We start from the raw sequence: 20,288 nt of genomic DNA, 5'->3' as shown, positions 1-20,288 counted from the left end.
CCTGTGTAGCTTCTATTCTTTTTGGGAGCTTGTAGTGATCTACAGACCTGCTGAGGGGTGAAGAAGATTGCATTTAGAAAGGGGATACAAGGCCCACGGGGCACATTGGTATGCCTGGCAGGACTAAATGAACCAGGAAAACTGTAGGGAATAAAAGGTGGTCTGTATGGTTCAGGCTCAGCAGATATGAGGAAGGTGGATAGAAAGATTCTGGAAAGAATAAAAAAAATCCTTCAATAACAAGCTGCTCAGGCCTAATATATTCACTCTCTTAAAGAACAGAATTCAACATTGCTCCTACTTCTAAACCTTAAAGAAGTAAAATTTGTATCTATTTCATGAAATACGTTGCTCCATTGATGGTAGAATATGCTTAATGTTTTCACACAAATTGGTCTGAATTATATCTGAAGCTCTTCTTTGTGAGAAGAGTAGAAATCACAGGGTAAATTGGATCAGATTGGGCAAAGTAATAGGGAAGGTCTGTTGAAATGGGCCCTCTTCTAATTGCAGGAGGAACTTGAATAAACTATGGAAATGAGAGAGACAGAAACCATGTCACCAGATATCAAAATATTTCAATGTCACCAGACCAGTAATTGAGACCCTGTCTGGTGTATGTGATTAGTGCGGTTTGGCAGCTTGAAGAGATGGGCTAAAATAAACTTAAATGGATTATTTCCATTTTTTAGATATTCCTAGAGCATCTGCATCTCTAAAAGCCATGATGAACTTGAAAAACCCACCCACACTCCAGCTACTGGCAAGAAGAAGCCTGCTGAAAGATGAAGCCTTGACCATCTCTGCTCTGCCACACCTGCCCAAGCAAAATTTTCCACCACTGTTCAAAGATGCATTCAATAGCAAACAACTTAACCTCCTTAGGCACATGGTGGCAGCATGGCCCTTCCCATGCCTTCCTCTGGGAGGTCTGGGACAATCTCTTAGCCTTAAAGTCCTGAAAGCTGTGCTAAATGGCCTTGACATGCTGATGACAAAGAAGAATAGACCTAGGTAAGTTAGACCAAGATAGCCTGGAGGAATGTATGTGGATGGACTGGTGAATCGAGTAACCACAGTGGTTTCAAGGTTAATTGGAGGCTTTTGATTTTGTGGCTCAGTGTCTTCAAGAATAAAAAAAAAAATCAGTCCAGTATTGTGTCTAGCATTGCTTAGAGCAGAAAGGGTACATATACATTGAGTCAGTCCATGCTTTTTTGCCTGTCACTAAAATTGGAAGATTTGTCCAAGGAATAGACTGAAGGGAAGATGAATTGTGAGGTCATGCAGATTACAAATTGTATCTCCTCATCTAGATGTCCTTCTGTTTTACCCACAGGAGTTGGAAGCTACAAGAGCTTGATTTAAGAGATGTCTACCATGACTTCTGGAATGGCTGTGCTGGAATGCAGCATGTTGTCTGCTCTCCGGATGTCATCTGCATGAGCAAGCCATCGGAGAATTGCCCCATTCCTGAGGAGAAAGGTGCCCTGACTATATTGTTAAACCTTTCCATCTTGTCCCACAGGCCCTCCAAATACCTAAGGTATTTTTATCATTGGGCCAAGCAGCGAAAAGATGTGATCCGTGTGATCTCTCCAAAGTTGACTTTTCATGCCGTTCCTGCATATGACCCCCTGTATTTGTTGGAGGTTTTTGATCCAAGCTCAATCCAGGAACTGGAAATCAAAACATGCTGGGATATGCCTACCCTTATAAGGCTAGCCCCAGGCCTGGGCCAGATGAAAAGCCTCAAGAAACTCATTTTCAAAGAAATCTCTGTACCTTTGGTATGGCGTTGGACCAAAGAGATTATAGCCTGGTCTCATTCAAAGATTCTTCCCCACTTCTCCAAACTGCATAAGCTCCAGCATCTCTATTTGAATGGAGTCTGCTTCGTGGAGGACAGCCTAGAACAAGTGCTGGGGTAAGAAAGGACAGAGATCTTTATCCATTAGTGAGAAAAGAACCTTTTGTTTGTTGTTGTTGTTGTTGTTGTAGTTTTTGTTCTGGTTTGCATTAAGTATTAGTGTATACAGTGATTTCCCAGCCATTTTTAATGTTACATAGATGTGAGCATAGATTGATTACTAGAGAAATTCATGCTGCTGTGACACCATGACTAGTCACCTTAGTAAATTTAGACTGTCATATGCTTACATGATTTACAGTAGGTGTCTTGAGAAACCCAGATGAAGGGAAAATAAATGTACAGAGTGTGTGAGACCTTACAGGACCTATAATCTCATGTCAACACTTACCTCAACTATGGAAGCAGGTTCCATCTGCCTCTGTCTTTCCGTGGTTCAAAGGAAATATAGGCACATGAAGGGGTTTAATAGATGACATATGAGTGGATGCTTGTGGTCAAAATGATGTCTCATGTTCAAAAGAGTGGATATGTGTGGAAGCTGGAACCTGTTGAATTAAATGTTGGCAGACCTGGGAATGTTCCTAAGTGGTTCGCAGTTTTCCTGTTGGGTTTCCCTCCATACAGTATGTGTCCCCCCATATGTTTTCTGCTTACTAGTTCAGAGGGCACTGTAGAGCTTAGGCAGTAGCAGCCATAGGTATTGTTAGGTCTCCCATAGGGAGCACCAAAGGCTTGACCAAAATAATAACTTGAAAATGACCTTGGGCCAGTGTTCGCTCTGCTACTTTGAAGTTACAGACTTTCTCTTCAAATAAATATTGAAGTTGACTAAAGTAACTTTCTCTCTCATTTCTCTCTCTAGGTGCTTGGAGAGTCCATTAGAGACCCTTGCTATAACAGACTGCCTTTTGTCACTCTCAGATATGGAGTATTTGTCCCAGTGTCCATGCATCCATCAGCTCAAACACCTGGACCTGAGTAGTGTCACATTTAATAATTTAGGTCATCCGTTTCTAGGAAGCCTACTAGAAAGACTGAAAGCTACCCTACAGACATTAAAATTGAAGCGTTGTGATATCATGGACTTCCAAATCAGTGCTTTCCTCCCTGGGCTCAGCCAGTGTTCTCAGCTCACTGAAGTCAATTTTCTGAAGAACTTCTTATCCATGGGCAGCCTGAAGAAGCTGTTGCAGCATACAGCCAACCTCACACAGCTGACCCTGGAGAAGTACCCTGCCCCTGACGAGGTCTATGATGACATTGGTGATGTTATTCCACAGAGATTTGTCCAACTTTGTTCTGAGCTTATGGACACACTGAAGGAAATAAGGCAGCCAAAACAGGTCTACTTTGTGAGTAAGAGATGTTTAGATTGTCGTAAATACTTTATCTATGATTTGAAGGCCAGACTGTGTGACTGTTGGGAAGAAATATGAAGAGAGCATTTCTGGCCTCTTATTAATGGAAGGTAGGCCTCATGTGATTCATTAGAGGCATCCACCATGTGCATTCAGGACTTTTTGGATGTATATGGGTAGAGGATTATTTCTTTCTATTTGATCTCCAATCAACTTCTTCTGACTTAATGGAGACCTCTTAATACTGAGTACTATGAACTTAATTTCATCCTATTGTGTATAGCACACACACCCTAGGACAGCAGTGATATTTGACAATTTGACAGCCTGCATCCCACCAACTTCACGTATGAGAGACCATCGGGAATGTGAAGGAAGGAAAGGGACACGACATCACGAAGAGGATAATGGACTGGTTTAGGAGGGCTCTGTGTCATTTGTCCTCTGGATGACATCCACTTTTGGCTGCCCCTCACATACTGTTCTGTACAGTATACATATAATTGTTTTTGAAGTAGAAGATTGGCTGAAAACATAAGTACTGTATGAGACTCCTATCCCTGTTATTTTGTATCTATCTGTTAATTGGAAGGCTCTGAAGCCTTATATTATCATCTGTAATCACGTAGCATTATACTTTCTCATAGGTTCCAATAAATCACTTTTGAATGAGAACATGCTTTGTTTCTTCTTTGCTGAATACTCTTATGTGAAACTTGTTCATTGAACATATCCTAAACCGATAGAATTGGGTACCCTTGTCTCTTCCCCCTCCTCCTCCTAGAGTTTTCAGAGTCCTTTAAACCTTACCATGTTATTTCCTTGCAGAAACTTTATAATCTTATGCTTCAAGAGACCCTATTAAAATGCTGTATGGATTCCATTAGTGACATGAACCAGTGTTTAAGAATGGTTGCTACTCACCTTGAGGAGAGCTGTTGTATTGCCAGTGCACATGTTGAATTGTGTAGTGGCTATTTCTGTTTGTCCAGTTGACTATATCTGGAATAAACCACAATCCATATTTGGGAGACCCATCTTTGATCCTGATCTTGACACATAGAGGCTATGAATCTTAGGACACTAAGGGGAGGAGATCACTGAGCTCAAGCTCATTTGGGACAAAGCAAGTCTAAGATCCAAGTGTGGTGCTAAACACCTTTAATCTGGGACAAACATTCAGGTGGAGACCTACTTGAGAACATCAGAAGAAGGAGGGCTGGCTCTCTTTGCCTTTTTGCCTTCTCATACCAAGATTCTGCTATATCTGGAAAATGTTTTTGTGGATTTTAGGATGTTCTCCATAAGGAAAGAATACTTTTGGGGGTTTTAGAATGCAGAATTCAAGGTTTTACTCTTGAGAAATGGCAGCTCATTCTCAGAACTCTCTTCCCAGTTCCTGCCATCTGGAGTGTCTGGGGAGACAAAGCTTCCAGGGCAGGTTTTCTTCTTACTTTCTGTTTCTCTGTCTTTCTCTCTCTATCACTTAGGTTTTTTCCTTCTCCCAGCTCCTTTCCCTCTTTCTTCTTCTTCTCTTCCTCCTCTCAACTATTCAACTCCCTCACTGTGTTCATGTGTCTGTGTGCACTCGCCGGTTTGTGTGAGTGTTAGGGATGTATCTCTGGCTGTTTGGAGTCACTGTGGTGCGAAGTTTAGCTTCCAAGTCATAAGATCCACAAGCAATATGAGCATGGGGATTAAAGGTATACACTAATACATATTGCAGAATAGATGTTGCCTAGGCCACTTTAATTCCTGGGTGCTGGATCAGAACTATGAAACAGGAAAGTAAAGAAAGAATGTGTAAAAGTCCCCAAGGTGGAAGCCAACGTTTTTTTGGGGATGTCAATGAGTAGGTATGTTTGAAGCTTATCAACATTCTGAGACATAATTGGGTTAGAAACTAATTACTTTTGAAAAAATTGAAAAATTGGATGATTTCTATGCTAAGTGCTGATATTTCACTTCTGAGTCTTGTTCCCAGAAATGTCTCGTTACACCACAAGCACGCATCCTAACAATATTCTGAGCATGTTTATTTCTATTAGTAATTGAAAACAACCTAGATTTTCCTCAGGTAAAATGGATAAGCAAAATTTTGTACATCCATAAAATAGACTAATATCCAGCAAATAGTCATTGATACCAGGAATTTTGAAAGTAAAAGTATTCAAGTGTAAAGCATGATAGTGAGTGAGGTAAGCCAGACACTGAATGGCATCACTATGTAGGCAGGTTGGAATTTATTATATAAACTACATAACTAGGGTGGCCTTGAATTCACACGTCAACCAATCCCCTGATTGGTCCAATTGGAATGCCTATGATGCTGCTCTACACTGAACAGTTGAAACAAAAAGAATTAAAGACAAAGTCAGAAAATGCAATAACTGCATCAGATGTTAGGGATAGCTACACCATTTACACTGTCACCTAAGAAATAGTCATACTACACTATGAGATAAGAGAGAATTGGAAATAGCTCTTCTGTTCCAGGTGCGAGCCAATATGCCTGCAAAACTAATAGGTTAGTCCTAAAGAAAAGCCAACACCTTTGAGATCCACACACAAACATTCTCATCCCAGTCACAGTTTCTTAGGTCCAACCGCAAATGCAAGTCTGCATATAATATTGTCCTTTCTGAACAAAATAAAACCATGGTACAGCTGACACTGGCTACTGGACACCTTTCTGAGGAGTGAAGCCATGAAGTCATAGCCCTCTTCATAGAACTGTTCCTCTATGGAGTATTTTTTTCCTATTTTATCAAACAATAATATTGAAAAATGGAGTGTTATTATCATTGTTATTTAGATGTATTTCATTTTGTATGTCCTTTTTCGTGTGTATGGATGTGTGAGTGTGTTTTGTGTGTGTCTACAGAAGAGAGCATTGTTCTTGTGGAACTAGAGGTAGCCAGATGAGTAGTAGGATTTGTAACTGGGTCTTATACATGAGCAGTAAGTTCTATTAAACTCCAAGAAATTTCTCAACCCTATTGATATTAAAGGCAAGTAAGTTTTTTTTATTTGTTTTGTGTTTGTCTCTCTGTGTGTGTCTTTTCTCTTTTTAACCATGTGACTCTAACTTGAGTAATTAGGCTATGCATAGAGTTTATGTACCCAGTATGCCATCTGATTGGATCAGTATTTGAGACAGCTTTGCATTTACCAAGGCTGGCCTCTTACCATGAAGCTCAGGCACTTCTCAATCTTCTCCTCCTCTACCTTTCCCATCCCAAGTGTTGGGGTACAGGCAAGTGCCACCATATCTGGTATTTTTGATACAGTAGGGTTTATTTTGTTTATTGTTTTTTGTTTTGTTTGTTTTTCTTCTCAGAAAGGAAAACAGACTAAATCCTTTCCCTGGCTTCATCCTTCATTAGGATTTAAGGAATTGCCCACTCCCTGAGAAGCGTCAGGTTTGGGGGCCTGAATTATCAAACATTTTGAAATTAACTTGAATTTTATTCTTGAATATTTTGTTTCCCTTTTAGTTTTTTAACACAAGGCAAACAAAACCTCCTGACCAGGTTTTCCTGGTTGAGATTCAAATGTTTCCTCAGCTATAGCAATTTATGTGGAGAGTTCCAGCTGTGAAGGGGAGGCTGAGTAGTAAATTGTTAAAGCTTCACTAGAGCCAGAGAAGAAACTGTCTGCAAGCCTGAAGTCAGAGTTGTCCTGGCTTGCAAAGAATCTGTGTTCCATCTGATGAGTACCTCTCCTTCATTGATACCATTCTGCTCCTTTCCCTACTAAATGAGGCTTTGGGTGGTGCCACGCACAATGCTAATCCAATGGTGTTTTGGGTCAGATATTTGTGCCAGCATAATATTAGTGATCTCCCCAAAATGGACAGGAGCAAATCAGATGTAACTCACCACAGTGTTGTGAATTTATTTTAGATACCTCTTTCTCTGCTCATGCACCACTTTGACAAGGGACAGTTCTGGGTGGTTGTCAGCCCTGAGTGTCTATGGAGAAAAGCACTATTGTGAGAATCAGTCAGGGTGTATGTGTGCAAGCATCTAATTGGAAAGCTGCTGGAACCTATAACACAATGAGCTAATGTTAGACACCATATCATAAAGGAATTTCTGCTCTCCTCTGCATTATGGTCATTAGAAAGTGCATGGGCTTGTTACATGGGGATGAATGTTTGTTGAGAAAATAACCTGGGAACACTGTTCTTGTTGAAGGTGTAACATGGTAACCCTTGTATTCTTGCAGTTATCCTAGAGACTGGAGCTAGGCTATAGTTATGTTGGTGGGCAACTTGGAAACTAATGCTACTTACCAGCCTGTTGGTATACAGGTTTTCAAATGTAGGACAGTTCATCTAAAATGGATCTGATCTAAAAGCTTTGGAATCTCCTCTCTTACCACCACCTCTTCCACCTCTAATTAGAATTCCTCTAGCTTCATGAACATGGGTAGAAACAGGGCTATGTTTTATGATGTGACTGATGCATGATCAGGGGCCCATCATTGGGAGACAGGAGTTAATCTTGAAGCTGAATTCTACTCCTACAGGCTATGGTCATCTTCAAGTGCAAATCGATGTGTGGTTGAACATGCTGTCACTCTATTCTACAGGGACCCCTTTAGTGAAGCTCTTGTGACTAGCACCCAATTTCTGCTTTAAGATTGGTGGAGACCTAGAGGTAGACATGATTTTTGGAAAGCATAATGTTTCCCAAATGGATGTGTGTGCTGTTCAACAGCCTGGAAATTGTTTAATAATAAGTATTCATGTGTCTTTGTTATATCTTCTGTCCAGAGGTATATGGAGTATGGTATAGAGAGAAGGGGAGTAGAGTTACCATGTCATCCCTAAGTTTCTGTGGTCAATTTAATTAAGTTCTTTTTTAGGGTTCTGTTTTTCTTCTCTACCTGTCCTGAACTCTGATGTCCATTATTACAGAAAAGTTTATTCTTCTTCTTCTTTTATGGAGCTGATGTAATTTTATTTAGTAGTGGAAATGACAGATTTTGTGACAACATATAAATAATTTTTATAATAAATTGATACTCTGAATTAAGAGCATATAACAAAATATGCATTTATGCACGAGCTGAAAGCCATGACCTTTTTTTAGGGGACAATTTTGACTCATGATTTACATTTATAGTGATGAGTGCGACAATCATGTATTGAGGGACTTAGTTATTTCTAAGTTAATACATGCTGTTAATATATGCTCTTAGGCACATAGCCTGTAATGTCAGTTCTTTTGAAGATGATGCTAGGTTATTGACATTGGAAACATACCATTACATTCTTCTTTCCTGCCTGTCTCTTTAGCTGCCTTACTTCCAGGTGACTTTCCTTCTTTAAGGCCACTGCAAGTCCTTCTTTTACTTCCTGGCTGTTGGCTGTTATCAGCTGTCCACTCTGAAGCACCTGTGAGCTCTGTTTAAGGTATTCCATGAATCTGTTCACATGTACATTCAAATACCCTTTTTTTCTTTTGATCTTTTGAATTTTACTTGAGGTATATCATTTCTTAGGGACTGCCCACCAATTTGACATTGTTTCCAATTTTTAGGGTTTTGGGTTGCTCTATCTGCAGATTCCTTCTTCATGATCCCCATGATGTTGCCAACAAAGGCCCCTTAAATATGAAATACTAACTTTAGCCACCTGGTCCAGGTGGAATCACAGTTGGAAAAGTCGCAGTCCATCCTGAAATGATATCTTTAATATCAGCAAATATTTGTTCCTGTATTTTTATGGTTTTGCTCTATGAAGTCCATATCTTAGTATATTCCTGGGTTGATGATCTGGAATAGGATGCCAGGATTCTCCTCACTGGCAAAAACATTAGTCAATTGCCAGTCCTTATAATTTTTTAAGAATTTTAACTGTTTTCAAATTGGCATCTCTACTTATGATATGGGATTTAAGGACTCACTCCTACATTTTCCTGTGTCCCATGTTTGAAGAAGGATGGATCTTACCTAGCATGATTATATCTATTTCCTCTGGTACAATTAGTTTGTAGTCAACTGTTCTCCAACATCTCTTATGACACTGGAACATTTACTGAGTTCAATTCTAACCTGCTCTTTCTACATTTTCACAAGTGAGGTTTCATTCTGACAAAGTTTCCATTATTACTCAGCCTAAAAAAATAAGTACTTGCATGCATACGTGCATGCACACATAGGAACATGCATAATGCTGGGAATAAATAAATAAGAAAATTAGGCTGGGAGTGGGGCTCAGTGATGGAGCAATTCCTTAATATGTACAAGGCTAAGGTCAACCCAGTTCTGTGAACAATCCCTGGGTAGATGTGAACTATTCAGTTGTCACCCCAAGGAGAGAACCAGTGGTGAGTTGATGAGAGACCTGCCCACAAAAGTTCAGGTTGTACAGCCATGAATTTATGGATTATTTTTTACAGTATCACTGATACAGGTAAGTTGCTGAACCCTAAGTGATTCTCAGTTAGTAACAACACTCAGTCTCACCACAACATGACATCCCCATAATTGCAAAGATGGAATCCTTCCTTCAGCTAAGCTTTCTTTCCAATATTCTCAGCCTACTGAGACCTGGAACAGTCAGCAAAAAAAAAAAAAAAAAAAAAAAAAAAAAAAAAAAAAAAAAGGCAAACAGCTGTAATGGGGGCTCCTAGGTTAAGGGTTTATTATCTCTCCCATACTGGAAGGTCAAAACACATAATCAAGTAGCCACAGCTACTCTGGAGAGTAATCAATAACAAATCCTCACTAGGTATTTTTATAGAGCTTCCCTATATAATTTATTCTGGCTTCTAACCCATATTCTTCTGTGTTGATTATTGAAGTTTACAAGCTTGTGCTACGAAAGTCTTGCTATAAATTCAGTGTATACAGCCAGGTGTGGCAGTGCATGCTTTTAATCCCAACACTCTTGAGGTACAATCAGGATGATTTCATTGAGGACTGCCTGGTCTGTTTATTGACCTGTTGGAGAGCAAGGACTATGCAGACCTCTTCATTTCCTGCAATTATTTCTCTAACTCCTCCATTTAGGATCCTGATCTCAGTTCTACAGTTGAATGAGAATATCAACTGCTGTATTTGTTATGCTTTGGTAGATCCTCTCAGGAGACAGCTGTTTCAGGCTCCTGTCAGCATGCATTTCATGGCATCAGCAATATTGTTGGGTTTGGTGGCTGATTATGGGCTGGTTCTCCAAATGGGGCAGTTCTGAATGGCCATTCCTCCAGTCATTGCTCCAAATTTGTCTCCATATTTTCTCCTGAGAATATTTTTGTTCCCCTTTCTAAGAAGGACTGACTCATTCGCACTTTGGTCATCTTTCTTGAGCTTCATGTGGTCTGTGATTACTACTCAGCCAGTAAGAATGAGGACATCCTGAGTTTTGCAGGCCAATGGATGGAACTAGAAAATATCATTCTGTGTGAAGTAACCCAGATCCAGAAGGATATGAACAGTATTTAATCACTGCTATGTGGATATCAGCCAAAAATGTACAGAATATCCAAGATACATTCCACAAAACTCAGAAAGGTCAACAAGCAGAGGGGCCCAAGTGAGGGTAACTCAGGCCCACCCACTAGGGCCAGAGAAGAAAGTAACCACAAGGGGAAAAGGAAGGAAGGACCTAGGAAGGAAAGAGGACAGGGTCGGAGAAAAGGACGGAAGCCCCGAGGGCCAACAGAAAAAAATGAAATCAGGCATCCTTGGAAAACAGGATGTTGGGAAGTCCCTCCTGAATGTACTACAGACTTCGGAGGTAAGCCGACCTCGGGACTCAAAGGGTGGGGGAACTTAGATCTTATGCCCATCAGTGGAGAGAGGGAACGTGCAGAGCCCATATCCAGCAGAAAGACTGCATCAAGTGAGGGATGAGGTTGATATCCCACAGTCAAAACTCTGACCCATAATTGTTCCTGTCTGAAAAAATTGCAGGGATGGAAATGGAGAAGATCCTGAGGAAAGGAAGGTCCAGCGACAGGCTCAAAAGGGAATCCAGCCCAAGGGGAGACCCCAAGGTCTGGCACCATCACTGAAGCTATGGAGCACTCACCACAAGGGACCTATCATGGCTGCCCTCTGAAAGACCCAACAAGCAGCTGAAAGAGTCATTTGCTGGTATTTGCACTCAAACAATGAACAGAAGCTGCTGACCCCTGTGGTTGAATTAGAAAAGAAGGAGGAAGCTGAGGAGGAGGGCAACCTGGTAAAAGGAACAGCAGTCTAAATTATTCTCGACCCCTGAGATCTCTCAGATACTGGATCCCCAACCAGGCAGCATACACCAGCTGATATGAGAACCCCCAACACATAGACAGCAGAGGACTCTCTGATCTGGGTTCAGTCAGAAAAGTTACACTTAATCATCAAGAGACTGGAGGCCCAGGGGAGTAGAGAGGTCTGGTGGGGTGGGGCGGCGGGACATCCTCATGGAGACAGGGGAGGCAGGAAGGAGGTATGGGACATGGAACAGTATGAGGGTGTATTGCGAGGGGAATAAAATCTTGAGTGCAAAAATAAAATAAAATAGGGAGCTAGAGAGATGGCTCTGTGGTTAAGAGCACTGACTGTTCTTCCAGAGGTCCTGAGTTCAATTCCCAGCAACCACATGGTGGCTCACAACCATCTGTAATGGGAGCTGAGGCCCCCTTCTGGTGACAAAAGACATTAAATAATTAATTTTTTAAAGAAAATAATAGAAAGATCTCACAAAGTAGTAAAAAGACAGCTATACCCTATAGATTATAAATCTCAAACTTGGTTAAAAGTATAAAGTTCAAAGACTTAGATTCATGCAGTTTCTTAACTGTAATCCTTTGTAAAATAAAGATTTTAAAAAAAGCAAATCACATATGCCTAACATATAATGACACAAGATATATATTATCCAAAGACCATAGAGAGGAAAAACTGAGCCAAAGCAAAACAGGTAAGCCACTGAAAAAACATCAAACTCTTTGTTCTGATGTTAAAGTATCTTCAGATCTCCAGCTCCTTTCTGCTTTGCTGACTGCAACACAACTCTTTTTTTCTGAGCTGTTGACTCCCAGTTAGCAGCTCTCATTAACTTGCTTCCCACAGCTCTAACATCAACATCTTGGGGTCTCCAAGGCAACCCCAGGCTTCACATTTACAGCTTCATGCAAAGGCCTCTCTTGGCCTCCGAGCAAGGCCACTGCTGACACACAACTGGCCTTGGAGGCTTTCTTTAGTTGAAGAGGGTGATTCCATAACCCTTTTCTTGACCCTAAAGCCAGAACCACATGGCTGAAGCAGCGAAGGTCTTCTGCGTGTGGGGGCCAGAACATGAACCTTTCCTGCAATCACATCTTCACCAGCTTTTTGTTTTCCATAGCATCCTTTGCTGTCTAAGCTTGGCTGTCCCGGAACTTGTTCCATAGACCAGGCTGGCCTTGAACTCAGAGATCTTCCCTCCTGTCTTTAAGGGTTTATGCCGTAATTCTCCGTCCGAAGCTTTTCTTTCATACCTTTTCACAAGTTGGAATCCTAACTTGTCACAAGTGGTGACCTCTGAGGTCACCACTCCCTTTATTCCATTTAACATCAGACTTTCCTTTAATCTGTTTCACTCTCTGAACACAGGATTCAGCTCTATCCCACTTCCAGTTGACTCCCACCCCCCGCATACTGTACACTTTGTAATTTTCCTTTAGTAGCTTTCGTCTTCTTATTTTAAAGTTTTTATAAGAGTAGACACAAATCACCACACAACAGAGACAATTCTGGGCTGTTTTGAGACCCCCTTTGCCAACAGAGTTAATACAAAACCCTTCACTTCACGCTAAGCTTATTTTTTGGACCAGGGTTGAAAACAGCCTGATTCGTCAACAAGCTATCACGATAACTATCTCTAGGCCACATAGTAACATTCTTCTCTGACACCCCTTATCACAGGCCCCTCCTTTCAAATCACCCTAATAGGATAGCCAGTAAGCCCCAATTAAATTGTTCAACTACTTCGCTGATCCAAAATTCCAAAATCTACATTCCTCCAAATAAAAGTTTGCTCAGGCCTATCACAGCAGTACTCCCAGTCCTTGGAAAAACTTCTGTCTTAGTTAGGATTTTATTGCTGTGAAGACACACCATGAGCAAGGCAAAGCTTAGAGCTTTAGGATTGAGCCCATTATCATAATGGTGGGAAGCATGGCAGGGTGCAGGCAGACACGATGCTGGAGAAGGAGGTAAGAGGTCTGTCTTCATGTACAGGCTGCAGAGAGACTGGGTATGACAGGGGCACAACTTGAGCACATATATGATGCCAAAGCCTGCCTCCACAGTGACACATTTTCTCCAGTAAGACCACACCTACTCCAACAAGTCCAAACCTACTAAGAGTGCCACTCACTATGGGTCAAGCATTCAAACACATGTGTCTTTGGAGCCATTCCTATTTAAACCACCACAAACCCCCATTGCCCCCATTGCCCCCACTTTTAGGACAATTCAATCTACATGCACATCTATAGGACAGACAGAGCAGAGGAAGTGAAGGACTGTGGTGTGACTGAAGCCAGTGAAGAGACATCACCTTCAGCCAATGTCAGGGTGACAAGAAAGCAAGTGTCAAGAATGAGTGTGACACTTTTTTTTCCAGTGCCTACTTTTAATGATGGCTCTTAAACGCTTCAGCCTCCCTTCTACCCAACTCAACCAGGAGTAGCGGAAAAGGAAGAATAAAGGGGAAGTGGATCTGTTTTAAAAAATGGTTCTTTGGAGCAAATCTCAGCCCTGTTGTCAGGAAATAAGCAGTGCATTTCCCAGGCCAGCAGAAGCAACTCAGTCCACCAGCAAACACTTCCCGGATATTCCATCAGTCTGGTTCAGAAATCTTGGTTTACCAACAGCAATGGTACAACCTAGCAGTAAATAAAACCTAGGCCTCGGCCAAATCCGCATGAGTCATCAGGATAGCCCAGGGCAACAGAAGTTCACAGCTGTGCCTCCCTCATCAAACTGAAGATCAGCAACTGCTGGAGACCAAGGAGTGTTTAGTAGTGTAAGCAAGCCGAGCTCCTCCCAAAGTCTGGTGGATCCTATTCTTACATCCTGCAAATTTCACAAATCCACCATGGGTCTTGCCTTGCCAGAAGTCCTGCCTCGGCTTCTGAGTCTGACTTAGCTGATGTTACTCTGCCACCGGCCCCAAGTCTTAGGAGGCAGCAAGAAACACCAGCACACCACTTTTCTCTCTGTGGACTCCCAATGAATCAAACTCAACAATATGCAGCGTATGGTGGATGATTACGTGTGTGTCGTTTGCAAACAAACCTCCATCAAGTGTCTTTTCTCATGCTTGCTTTAGTAGAACCCCCTCTCTCCTGTACCTGCTTCAGCGAAGTGTTTTCCATGTGTTTTACCCAGCACAACACCATTTTGTACAACTAACTTTCCAAAGAACCTTGAAGTTTCTACTTCAAATGGGGCTTGAAGGTGCAAAATGTATTTTTGGCCCCAACTATTTTTTGGCATGGAAACGCTGAAGAGGCACTGGGAGGGTTTCTGGAAGCATCACAACACATTCAACTCCTCTTCACTCCAAACACACAGAAGGCAGGGCCTCTGCAAGCCTGTCTTGTGGTTCTCACATCATATCTACTCTTGATCCACTGGCTGTCTACAGAACTCAGGAAGATACATCCATATTCCTAAGGGGTCACAAGGACAAGGGAAGGCGAGTGAGAGCTTGGGGCAAGCCCCATTGATAGAGCAAGGAAAAGGAACTGTGGAATTGTAGACCTTGTTCGGTGGGAAATGGGGCTGGTTCCCAAGTCTCATGACCTCAGTTGGATCCAAAGATGCACAATGTGGCAGTGGAGAAGCTTCTGACTCCAAAGCTTATGCTAGCTCTACTCCAACCCATATACTCTCTCTCTCTCTCTCTCTCTCTCTCTCTCTCTCTCTCTCTCTCTCTATCTATCTATCTATCTATCTGTCAAATCACCAAAAGTTGATTTTAAAAAGTTTTTCATTCTCTGGATTGTATCCTGGGCATTCTGTGCTTTTCTAGCTAATCCACTTATTGGTGAGTACAAACATGCCTTTTTGGGTCTGAGATACCTCACTTAGGATATTTTCTAGTTCCATTCATTTGCCTACAAAACTTATAATGCCTTCACACTTAATAGCTGAAGAGTATCCCATTGTGTAAATGAGCCATATTTTTCTGTATTCATTCTTCAATTGGGGGACACCTAACTCACATCCCTGTGATCTCTCAGACACTGAGCTACCAACCAGACAGCATACCATAGCTGGTCTGAGGCCCTCAACACATACACAGCAGAGGCCTGCCTTGTCCAGCCTTAAGGCAGTAAGACACACCTAACCCCTGAGAGACTAGAAGCCTCAGGGAATACAGAGGTCTGGCAGGGTGTGAAGGTGTGCAGGTATGGAGACATCATCTTGGAGGTAGGTGAAGGAGGAATGGGATTAGGAACCGTTGGAAGGCAGAACAGAGGAATAATGACTGCATTGTAAAAAATATTAAAAATATTTTTTTTAATTTTTAAATCACAGAGATACATATACCAGCTATGAGTATTCTCCAGAGATACTGGACCCATCAGGCTTGAAAAAATTTAAGGAGCAGGAACAAGGGGATTCATCACACCCTAACACCCACAGTGGTTTGAATATGCTTAGCCCATGGAAATTGTTGGGAGGTATGACTTTATTGGAGGAGGTGTGGCCTTGTTGGAGGAAATGTGTCACTGTCTAGGTAGGCTCGGCAGCCTCCAAGTGCTCAAGCTCCACCCAGGGCCAAAGGGACCTGCCTCCTGGACGTGTGGAGTAGCCAAGTCTTCTCCTGGATGCCTTAAGACCAAGAAGTAGCTCCTTCTCCAGCACCATGTCTGCCTGCACACTGCCTTCCTTCCTGCCATGATAACGGACTCAGGCTCTGAAACAGGAACCCAGCCCCAATGAAATGTTTGCCTTCATTAGACTTGCCATGGTCATTGGTGTCTTTTTCCAGCTATAAAACCTTAAGACACACAGCAGGAATAACCCTTGATAACCAGCCCTCAGGAGACAGAGGCAGGTAGATTTCAGAGTTGAAGGCCAGACTAACCCATAGCATTTTAGGACAGCCAGGGCTACCCAGAGAAGCCCTGTCCTGAAAAACCAAAATGAGAAAAAATAAGGAAAAAAAAAAGAAAAAAAGAAAAAGTACCCACCATAGGTCAGGGAGAAATAAAGGATTCTCTGAGGCCACAACAGCAAAGTTCTCAAGAATCATGTCACAGTGCAGAAGTCTCCTTGTCTCATCCAGAAACTCCTAGTATGTCTGGCACAAGTCCAGAGCCACACTGTCAGTGGTCACATCCCCCACCATGAAAAGGAAAGCACTGTCCCTTTCAGCCTGTCCACTGTCCACTTCTACACAATAACTACCATCTCCTACCTCACATCACTAAGGATGGAAGGCCAATTTCACCTAGCTAGTACACACTCCTGCTCCAACTGAAGCCGATGCTACCCACAAACAAAGTCTGTACACAAACAAATGTCATCTCAACTCTGGGCATACTAGGAAGGGCCCTCACACACTCTCTACCTCTTGTGTATACCCACCTGGGCATCTTTTGTTCTTAAGATCTCAGAGTTGGTCAAGTTGCTGGGAACACTTGGGTCACATGCTCACCATAGCCAAAATCTTCACCCTTCCAAATGTTACCTGAGGGCTCCTTCCTCTCAGCTGAATTGAGAAGCAACATTTGAATATTATCCCCAAGGCAATTAGAGTTGCTAGATCTTCGCTCTAGTTTGAAATATGCATGGCTCTCAATTCCCTCCCAATAAAGGCTCAGTTCTCCATTAGCATTTTGGGCCTCAATCTTGAATCCTAGCTCTCTAGTCCCATTAAACATAGAAGGCAACTCATTCTTCCCTCTAAGCACTTGTGTACGCACAGTATTTTTAACACCTTCAACAGGACATTTTATCAATGGGGTGAATCCACACAACCTATCGTCTGAATTCCAGACCGGAAATTCTATAGACCCAGTGGTCCACAGTACGAGGAGTGAAGCCTCATCACACAATTTAGTCATCAGAAGAATTGAACATAGAGTTGAGGAGTGCCATCATCACCCATTGCTCATCAATGCATGGTTCTTCCATGGTTCTGTAGCCATGGAGACCTGTGGAAATCATGTTACTTTAAATAGAGAACATCATGGATACCCGAACTTATGTAACCCTATAACTGCCCTGGAACAAAGTAGCTCTCACATGACTAATTTCTAGGTGTGAAGATTAGGTGTCAGACAGAAGGACACCAGGACACCTGTCTACTAGGCAGGATTCCAGTTACTCACTGGGGAGTCTTGCCTCGATTGTATTTAAATTTTCTTTAATTTTTATGTATTTGTATGTTTTGCCTTCATGTATGTCTGTGAATCGGGTGTGTGCAGGGCTCTTGGAGACCAGAAGAGAGATTTTGATTTCCTTCAGTTGTGAACAGGCATGTGCACGCCTGGAATTGAACCCTTCTCCTCTGGAAAAGCAGTTACTTTTCTTAACCACTGAGCCATCTTTCCAGTCCTGCCACCGGGTTTCATTTTATTTTATTTTATTTTTGAATTTTTTGATTTTTCTTTACAAACTAACTGGACCACTTTCTATGGATGTTGGTCCTGTCCAATGTGTACTCAGATGTTGAGTCCTGTGCCCAATATTGGCATTGCAATGACCAATGTGCTATAAAGACTGCTCCCCGAAATTCTCTGTTTGGGTAACAAAAGGCAAGAGCCCATCCGAGAGAGGAAGGCAGAACTTGAGATCGAGTAGGGCAGTCTCAGGTAGGAACCACAATGAGAGGGAGAAGTAGAAGGTCGCCAGGAGGCAGGATATACAATGATCACGTGGAAGGAACACAGCAAGCCCGAGGACGCGTAAACAGTCATTAACTCTGAAACTATGGTTGTGGTGCAGGTTAGATTAGCTCAGGACCTGCCCAGTGTAGGCTGACAACGTGGTAGTAAAAATATGAGGTTTCTGTGTCTTTGATTTTAGAAATATACTGTCTAATACAGGGCAGAAAACCCTTATAAAAATATTTCTATAACTTGTGATTAAGCAAACTATAGAAAGTTAGTAGCTGCCACAAATGGACACCAGGGGGCGGTATGCGTCAATTTTCCAGAGTCCTGCTTTGCTGGGTGTTTGAATACCTTGCTCAAGGTCTTTGCTCACAGGTGGCTTTCCCAATAAGTCTTTGGAAACACTTCATCATTCTAACAGAAATATAACAGAATTACTTTTCAGGTAGGTCAGCCCAGAGTGGGTGCTCAGGAGTGGTTCACTAGTGCTATGAGGGACTGGATTACTTGATCAGTCTCGGTGGCTGGCCTCCAGGTTTCAGCACTAATTAGTGGAAGACAGACCTGCTTCTTCTTGTCAAGGTTTGTGTCTTAGGGTTTCACTGCTGTGAAGAGATGCCATGACCAAGACAACTCTTATAAAGGCAAATATTAAACTGGGGCTGGCTTATATTTTCAGAGGTTCACCCCATTATCTTCATAGTGAGAAATATGGCTGTGTACAAGCAAACACGATACTGGAGGAGCCAGAGTTCTACAGCTTGACCTGAAGGCAAACAAGGAGACTGTCATCCACACTAGGTAGAGCTTGAGCATAGAAGAACTCAAAGCCCACCCCCACAGTGACACACTTCCTCTAAGAAGGTCACACTTACAGGAACAAGGACACACTTCCTACTAGTGTCACTCTATGTGGGCCAAGCATTCAAATGCAAGGGGCTATGGTGGTCAAACCTACTCATACTACCACAGTTAGGGTGGTTGAGCTCTGTTTTAAATGTGGTCTTGGGTGTGTTAGATGGATACTCTGCTGGAGAGTGTCACGATTCTGAAGCCAGGAACAACAAGCCCTTGCAAATTTGACAAGTGTACTTCACTCTCCTCCAGCTATGGAAGTTTCTCACCCCATTTTTGCAGATCTCTTTAAAATTCTTCCTGAGCCACCTGCTGGCTGCTTTCTTAGATGTGGTCCTGCCACTGGATCTTATAGAGCCAGTTCATTCTGTTTCCTTAGCTCTGGTTGCAAGTCTGGGAGCTAATCAAAAGTTACGATTTTGCCTGATACAGGCTGAGAAAAATATTTTTCTAATAGTCAAGAACAGAATTAGATTGGTAAAAGCAGAGAGCAGCCAAAAGCATTGAACTCCAATAACCTTCATATTAATACTAGTGCAGATTAAAACTATCTCCTAAGTGTTCACATGGAACAGTCCAAATAGGAGTTAGAGAGGTGGTTCGGGGGGGTTGTGGTGATCTAAAAGTCAGTCCACAAACCACATGAACACGAATCTCAGCCAAACAGAAAGGATATATTAAACTTACACCCTAATACTGGTGAGACCAGGAACATAGTTCCCAATTTTCTGAACTATGACCATGGACATCTTTTTCTAGTGGCTTTTAATGGGGAAACAAAAACACAGTAAGTTCATACCCAGGTGCAGGAAGTACTTCCTGGTGGTCAGCTACAACTCAAGACATTTTAGACAGAACAGTTCATATTGACCTTTGATTCGGTGGGTCCTAGATAAAGTTTGGTGGAATTTCTTAAGATTAACAAACCTCAGAACATTCAGAACCTAACAGGGCATGTGGTCAGCATGATCCTGCTATGAGTCAAGTCCCTCTCTCTGTCAGTGACTGCCAGGCATGTTACAGCAACCACAGAAATAGCTCACAGGCATGGAAGAGAATGGATACAGCTGTGCTGGGGATCAGGGAATCAGATCACAACAGGTTATGAATGCAGAGGACCAGGGTTCTGCTCCCAACACCATATCAATCAGATTATCAGCCCCTCCAACTCCAGGATCTTCCTAATTTTAGCAGACAATTTCACACACGTGGTACATACCCACACAGACATGAAAACACACCATGTGATTGACTGAAATTTTGGGATGGTGTTTCTCTGTGACATGGCTGTCCTGGAACTTGCTCTGTAGACTAGAGTGGTTTCGAACTCAAAGATCTGCCTGCCTATGCCTCGCTGGGTATAAA

General features: G+C 42.2%; 1 protein-coding gene across 1 annotated transcript; it reads left to right on the top strand.

The window, feature by feature from the left end:
* Positions 1-985: 985 nt before the first annotated feature.
* On the top strand, positions 986-3,309 carry LOC308413303 (PRAME family member 12-like; the record flags this gene model as incomplete). The annotated part of the gene is made up of 3 exons (XM_080908228.1): positions 986-1,014; positions 1,340-1,927; positions 2,736-3,309. 3 exons carry the CDS (start codon positions 986-988, stop codon positions 3,307-3,309), a joined length of 1,191 nt encoding a protein of 396 aa, XP_080764354.1.
* Positions 3,310-20,288: the final 16,979 nt, after the last annotated feature.

Source organism: Micromys minutus (genome assembly GCF_963924665.1).
Source record: "Micromys minutus genome assembly, chromosome: 32".
Classification (NCBI taxonomy): domain Eukaryota; kingdom Metazoa; phylum Chordata; class Mammalia; order Rodentia; family Muridae; genus Micromys; species Micromys minutus.
Note: the sequence above shows the minus strand (reverse complement) of the source record. Positions and strands in the feature narration are given on the sequence as shown.